This window comes from Egretta garzetta, unplaced genomic scaffold (assembly GCF_000687185.1).
Source record: "Egretta garzetta isolate BGI_Z169 unplaced genomic scaffold, ASM68718v1 scaffold2, whole genome shotgun sequence".
NCBI classification, from domain to species: domain Eukaryota; kingdom Metazoa; phylum Chordata; class Aves; order Pelecaniformes; family Ardeidae; genus Egretta; species Egretta garzetta.
In genome coordinates this window covers 5,002,440-5,010,166 of record NW_009258894.1, presented here as the reverse complement: position 1 = coordinate 5,010,166, position 7,727 = coordinate 5,002,440, and the positions used below count along the sequence as shown (strand labels likewise).

The following is a 7,727-nucleotide window of genomic DNA, read 5'->3' as shown; positions in this document are numbered from 1 at the left end:
GCCCCGCTCTGCCCGCGGGTTCCCTGGTGGCCGTCGGAAGTCAGGGAAGGGGTTGTAAAGCCTGCTCTTGCAGGTACTCCTAACCGAAAGGTGAGGGAAATGCATCTCGGTGGGTTTTGGTTTTTTTTTTTCTTTAAAGCGCTGCTTATGTGTTGGTCTACCTTCTTTTAGCTTTTCAAAGGACTTTAAACCGCAGCGGCAGCGTTGGTCTGATGATTTGTGCGTCTGAATAGATGGAACGAATTTAAGTTAAAGGAGTTGGTAGGTTATAGTTACAGTTGTGCTTGGAGTGATAGGTGGGGTATAACTAGAACAGTCGAGGTTAGAAAAGATCAATAAAGTCAAAAGAATAAACCAGAAGTATAAGGTGGGTAGCATAATAGGTTGCATTTGCCTATCCTAAGTACCTGTGCGCATCAGGGGAAGAATTAAACAACTCAGATGCACTTACGGATAAAAACTTGGGAAGTAAGACAAAAGCAGCAGCCAGGACAGTGTGGTTTCTGCTTATGCAATTCCTGTCTTGTTCTCCATATATACCATTGGTTTAGAAAAAGTAAGCAAATTTCAAGGTGGGTAAAGGGTAGGGCAAAGGATAATTCTGACATTTTTATAATACTATTAGAGAAATTAGTGCCATCCTCCTCAAATATTCAGCACTAAGCCTCAGAAAAAATGCAGTGGTCTAAAGGACAGAGACACTTTAGTTAGAGTCAAAAAAGTTTAAGGCCATTTGTTTTAAAGTGGCATTGCAGAGGTTCTGGGGTAAGGACTTTAAGTGGACCTACTTGTGCAGCTGAATACACTGAAGTATCTTTTCTCAAAATACTGATAAAGACATTTGTAAAAAAAGAAAATGGATTTAAAAAAACCCAACAAACCAGTGTGATAATAGCACAACTGTATGAATCATTTGCATCGGCAATTCCACTCCCTGGTATTGCAGAAAACCTCTTCATATAACACCTTTCATAAAGTGATCAAGCATAGTGTTACAGCTGTTGAGATACCCTGCTGCATGCATGTATGCCTAAAAGACTGCCCGGAACTTTGCTGCTGTCATGCTTAGACTGAATTTATTTTGCTTTCTAATTTTTTATGTTATTTTTTTTGAGTGTTCTGACATTATTCTTTAGTTTAATAACACTTTTCTCAGATGTTTAAGGTTAGATATAGTTTTAGATCAGTCCTATTGTTTATGTAATTATTTGAGGTTTTCTACATCTCTTTCAATATGAGGGGAGCCCAGGCAGTTTAATAATCTCCAGCTCAATTTTAACTCCAAGGTTTGAGGAAGATAGTACGTGGTTAAATTACAGATACTTAGAGGTGGTGACCTGGTGGATAACAAGAGTCACCATTGCTTTTCAGTACTAAATAGATCAGATTTGATATTTGATAGGTTAGCTGGTGTAGTAGGTGAGGAGATGCAGCTGATACACAAGATCTTGACTTTGATAAAGCTTTCTGTGTTACCTTTCCTGTGAGAATTGCACTTCAGAGAAAGTACAGCAAAGATACACTTCTTACCATTTGCGTTCTCAAAGGGGTGAAAAAATATTATAAGATGTAGTTATCTGTTGCCTTCCAAATTGAAAGGTATTTTGCGTGGGGTGGGTCCTGCAGAAATAATGTGGGCTGTAATATTGTGAAAAAACAGAAATGTCATTGTAAGACAGAGAAATTTGTCAAAAGTAAAGTAAAACATGGAACAGGACTCTTCCAGTCTACTCAGAGTCCTCAGCTGGAGTAATTGTCCAGCTTTGTGATGCCACTGTGGAGATGATGAAGACAAACTGTAAAGTCTAGAGGAGAGTAACATAATAGATACAACAGACATTCCACCTTTAAGGAATGCTTGAAGGAATTGGCTTAGTTTATTTTAGAAGAGCCTGAGAAGTTCTATATGTCATGTATTGAGAGCAGTGCTTGCTTTTCATAGTTTGGGAAAGAAGTATCAAAATAAATTAGCTTTAGGTCAGATGTAGGAAAATATTACTCTTTGTTAGGAAAGAGCACTCATGATACATACTTAGGGTTTAAGGAGAGGTTGAACAACCATCTGGCAGCAATGGCATAGATTTTCTCAGTTCTGCTTTAGTGCTAGAGCTAGGGCTTCAGCTTCCCAGGACGAGGTAGGCATGTGGTTGTGCTTTTGGCCCTCCTGGTGTTTTTGCGTGATTTGCCGTAGGTCACAGCAGAAATTTTTGAGACTGGTTTCTTCGGCTTTGTACTGACTAATTTAATTCCTTTTCTGTTACTGCAGAGCTCTTTACTCCAGAGACAATATTACACAGAGAATATTCTGTTATATTTCTTTTCAGGGTTTCATGTCTCTTTGCCTAAAAATTATGCTCCCCTGTGAATACTTCAGAACGTTTCTGTGCTGCTTCCCAAGGAGTAAGAAAAAGGAAAATGCATGCAATTCTTGTCAGTTCCCCACCTGTCTGTTAAACTCTGAAAGCATCTCTGAAGCTGAACAGAATTGTGGTAAAAGATCAATTACAGCAGAAAAGGCACTGAATCTGTGCACAGAACCATGCCTTTGTAACCTTTTAAATTCTGCTGAATTTGTTGATAATACCGAAACTGAAGGTTTCTGTTAGATTCTTGCATCCTGTACATAATTCTTTTCACTAGACAGCTACAGGACTTCATTCTTCAGTGCTGCTGGATTTTTCATCAGTACCATATTTGCTTTTTTATGGAAAAAAAAAAAATCAACCTCCTTTCATATCTTCCCTTATTACACTGCATATTTGAATGAAAAATCCCTGTGCCACTTTTGCTAAAGGCTCCAAGGTTAAAGAGATCATAATTCAAAGACAGATGAGTGCCTCATTATACACACACAGGCACAAATAGATATTAAAAATATTTCTTACTTTTTAGCGTAAAATATCTTGATCCTTTTTTCTTTGTTCTTTTGGGCTTGGGGCTGTTGGAATATTTCAGTGCAGATGGAGTTTTCTTGGTTGATCTTTAAACCTCAAGCTGACAACAGCTTTCAGAGGAAGATGTGTAAATCACAGTTTTCAGTCATACTTTCTCAGCAGATAAGAGTGTTTCTTTGTGAGCACCAACAAGACTGCAGGGGGTAGGAATTAAACCTGCAGGAAACCTTGGTTTGTGAATGTTTCCTTTAACTCTGTAAGCTTCACAGATAAGATCTCTCTGCACTATATAAAACAGTAAGCGCGCAGGAGAGAGTGATGCAACCTGGCATGGAATATCTTAACAGCTTGAGTGCTATAGGGCGAGTAGTCCTAAAGCCTTGGCAAAGATGGTAACATCTCTGTAGATGTTGGGATGAACTCCAGCGACCTTGCAGACATATCTGAAAAGTTGGCTGTTATGGTGGAGGGCTGTGCCACCTCTGTGGTAACTTAAACATCTTTGTCAGCTATATTGACATTTCTGTTTCCTATCACGATGATGGAAACTCTTCCCTTACCCTATGAAGCTTAGCTTACAAGTCTTTCAGGATACTTGGTTCTGTTGTAGAAGAGCTTCAGTCACTGCTGCTTCGTATTCCACAGTCAACTCTACCTGACCAAAAGGGATGTGTCTATCAATGTCCTATTGCTGCTGCAGTCATTCTGTAAGATCTTGAGAGAACAAGGCTCTTTGCTGTTATAGCTGGTGGATCCAGTGTTACACCTTTCTTATGAGACACTGAACATGTAAGACTACTTCTCTAGTGCAGTTAGAATGTTTGAAGGTTGTTGGAAGTTATTTTTTTGGACAAGTATAAATGGTGATTCTAGATCATTGAGGAAACACATTTGGATTTCAAAATTGCAAAGCAGTAACAGTTTTAAAAGACACGTTAAAAAACACGATTTCATATGCTCACACCACTTTCTAAAACGTGCGTTTGTGGTTCTTTGATCCTAGACAAGGATCTTTCCTATCCTACTCTCTTAAGTTGCAAAATGAATGTATAGATGCAGTTCCAGTTCTGCTGCCAACATGTTACAAGGGAAAAATTAAATTCCGAGAATCTGAAGTGGCATCTTAGCAGACAGAAAATACAGTCTATGGCTCATCTGGTGATTTTTATTGCATACCTAAAATAAATATATTGCAGTACATATGTAGTGCTGCAAGTTTCAAATTTTCAGTATGTTGCAACATTCTCCATATCTATAGCTGTAGATTTTTACTTCCTTTCATTTTTTCTGTTTTGTTTTGTTTTTTCCGCATCCTGTAATGACTGTACTTTTACAAGTACTTTGCTTCTCCTTCTGGATCCTGTCTTTGGTGTTTTACATGCTGTGCCTCGTGTTGCCAAAAGAGAAGATGGGGGTAGCTTGGAACAGTGAAAGATTTTTTTCTGTGAATAAGCATGTTTCTAAAATCTATTTCCATCAGTGTTTTTGCACACAGACTGTACTACAATGCCATCTACATTGCTGCCTTGAACAGTGCAAGTTTACTTTGGTAAACACTTCGTCAAGAGATGCCAAGAATGCATGTCATGTACAGGACAAGAAAAAAGGTCAGATTAGAGAGGGTTCCTAACAACCCTGCAGCAATGTGCTCAGCGCTTCCAGGCACCATTAGAGAAGGTCAGTGGCATCTCAGGCCCTTGTTAATGAACCAGTTGTGTCTCAACCTTTTTGACAGACAAAATAAAACAAAAAAACCTTTCCCAGGCATCAGGACATGAATTAAATGTCTGTGGATTAGTTTTGTTCACTGGTGAACTCGGGGTCTTTTGGAAGCCATGACTGATGCTCAGAAATGTTTTGCAAATATTGTGAAATGATGTTTTATTGTGCTGTGAGAAAGTGGAAGTTTTACAGGGTTAATGGGTAGGGAAGCTATGTTTTTATCATTTAAATGTATTTAAGTAACTTAAGTTTCCAAAGATTTCTTTAAATACAGTGTTCCTAATTAATTTCATAAAAAGCTGCTGAATTCTGAGTCCTGGGATATGCTAAGTGCAAGGCACACTTTTTCCCACGGATTCAGGAGGATCTGCCCATGAAAGATGATATGAACCCTGAGAAATATGGAAATTCTTCTCAGGAGTAATCATGTTTCTGAGATCCAGTTGCCATCATTGTCTATGTATAGAAACTGTTATTCCATTATCTTCTGATATTGTTTGAAAAAGGATTACTACAATCAGTGTTTTTCACTTTCAGATATGTCAGTGTTATTGTAATCACCTTGAACAATTCATAATATTGAATTGCAGGACTTTTATTAATATCTGTAATATTAATATTACTTCATGTAACTTTACAATAAAATTTGACATATGCAGAACAGTTGATTTAAATGTTAATATGCTTTTGAGAGATAAGTAGAAGTTAAAATTTACCCATGAGAAGAAAATTCTGACTTCTAATATTTGTAGTTAACTTGTGATTGCCTGTAGAAGTCACAAGTATTACATTTGTAGCCTAGAAAAGCAATAAATACAAAACTGGTTTTAGGATTTTAAAATGGTTGCTCCCAATCAGCAAATCAGAGTGTTGCTTTTATGCTTCAGTGACCTGTATTATAAATATTGGGTCTCTAAGCTTATGAGGAGATACCTCTTCAACTTCTGCTGCGCATCTCTTGTTCATCTGTGTGTTTGCATCCACAGCGGAGTGTGGAGCTGTTCCAGACAAAACCACCCCCTGGAACTGTTTGTGCTGGAGTGGAAGCCAGCGTGTTCAAGCAGAATGGGCTTCTGTGGACTCCACTTTGTGCAGTCTGAATTAGCTGACTTCCATCTTTCAGTTGACTGTCAGGCCTTAAAATTTCCTAGCTCGCCTTTTGAATCGAACACCTTAAACTTTTCTTTTGATTCTTCATCTTTGAGTACTATTTTCCAGATAAATGTTAGACAAGCAAATAAGACACTCTTTAGTACTCCAGACTTGCCCTCTGTTTCATTTTAAAACATAAAGAGTGTATTTGCATTGTTTAATGCTGTTAGAATGGACTAATCTGGCACTTGGGGGAACTGAGGTTCTGTGTTGAGCCTCAGAACAGGAACATGAATACAGACTTGCCTGTTTTGACTTTGCAGGTTTAGTCCTACCCAAAGCCTCCACCTTCTTCAAGGGGCAGTGAAGGTAAAGACGTAAGATTAATGCTTACTCTATAGTACATTTCATCTTCATCACCTGTCTGACATTGTCAGCGGGGAAGTATTACCTGACTAGTAGTGGTTTCTTTATGTTCTTTAATGCAGGTTTCAGTTTATTGCTGTTTTGAGCTGGGCTTAACGCATCCCAAGAACACCAGGTTGCCATGAGATATAGCCAGTTTCCCATTGTAGTGTACCTTGGCTAGATTTGGACCTGTGAGTAATGGGAATGATAATTTTAATTAGGAGTTGAAATTTTGGCTTTTAGAAGCGTATGAAAAAGGAGAAGGTGGTGTTCAGAAACTGCAGCTTGACCACCAGGTTTTCAAACACCTGCAGCTCCTGAGTGAAATTCCCTTGTCATCTGACCAGCCCAAGCAATGTATGTAATGCAAAATGACAACGCTGTGGCTGAAAATGCCCTTTTTTGCTAATGCTCACGCTGAGGAACATATGGGTTTCTGTCTCTTCTGTGCTGTTCTTAGATTGGTTTCTATTAAATGCATTTTCTGTGCTTTTCAGCCTGTTATGAAATAGACACTTTAATAAACAAAGGTTTTGTTTTCTTCCTAAGACATTGAATAGTGGTACTGAAAGGATAGGGGCAGTTTGTGTTGTACTCTGGCCTGTAGCCATTCATATTTGCAATCTTTAAAATCATTGCTTTGAACATACTCTGTACGGAGCCAATTAACCTGATACCTTGGGTCAAGTTTAATATTCTGCACAGAATTCTACCTGCTGTGAAAGCTACACTCTTCTGCTTTATCAGTCAGTTACGACTGGCTCCAGTTTATACCAGCTGCTGTCCTGGGTTGCCAGCATGGTATCTGTGTGGTCTCTGCTGGCATATTTAATCAATTTTTTAATGTAATGCGGTTCAGTCTTCGTACAATTTGTGAATTCTAGTATATGCATTAAGTCAGGGCATTCTCTTGCTTTGTGGTGCTCTCGAATGGAATAACTACTAAGCGATGTATAGTTTTGGTTTGTTTTCCCCCGAAGGAAGGCTCTGATCTGAACTAAAAATGATTTCCATTTGTTGCAGACAGGAAGAAGAGGTAGACCCTCTTCTGCTCCCATGAGGGTGAGGAGAGGATTTAGTAAGTTTCTGAGAAGAAACTTCTGTACTGTTGGTTTTTTTTTTTTTTTCTTAGCAGTTTCAGCGTTAGACTCAGGTGCTGGAATGGCTGTGGGAAATAAACTCTGGAGAGTTAGAGCTGGCAGAGGGGGGCGCTTCAGGTTAAGATGACTTGCCTGGGCCTTTTTTGGGACTGGCAGTTTGCCCTGCTACTTTATTTAGGGAACAAATAAGAGACTTCAGTCTTCTGGGCTGTCACATTGCCATCTTTCACCAGTATTGCACTGCACATATGACAGTTCTTTAAAAAGGAAACCCCAAACCCCTTTTTACTGTGATCACTGCAAACAAAAATAAAATAATTCACATGACTGTTCTAGTTTTGAAGCTCCTGATGAATAGCTGGAGGGTTTTGCAGCAGCTGTCTTGAAGAAGAGGTTAGAAAATTACCATGTTCCTTCTCCAGTGATACGTATCATAACATTTTCCACCACTGCATAATCTGTGTTGCCAGCACTAAATACTGTGATTTGGTTAATTTAGGGATTTATGACA

At 38.8% G+C, this 7,727-nt stretch overlaps 1 protein-coding gene across 1 annotated transcript in view; it reads left to right on the top strand.

Annotated features, from left to right (window-relative positions):
* LOC104122078 (cytochrome c oxidase assembly protein COX16 homolog, mitochondrial) overlaps window positions 1-7,727 on the top strand; it is a 66,793-nt gene that overhangs the window by 739 nt on the left and 58,327 nt on the right. Inside the window, exon 2 of the mRNA XM_035889797.1 lies at window positions 9-90. Coding sequence (XP_035745690.1) covers window positions 9-90 — 82 coding nt within the window. The remainder of the gene's footprint in view (window positions 1-8; window positions 91-7,727) is intronic.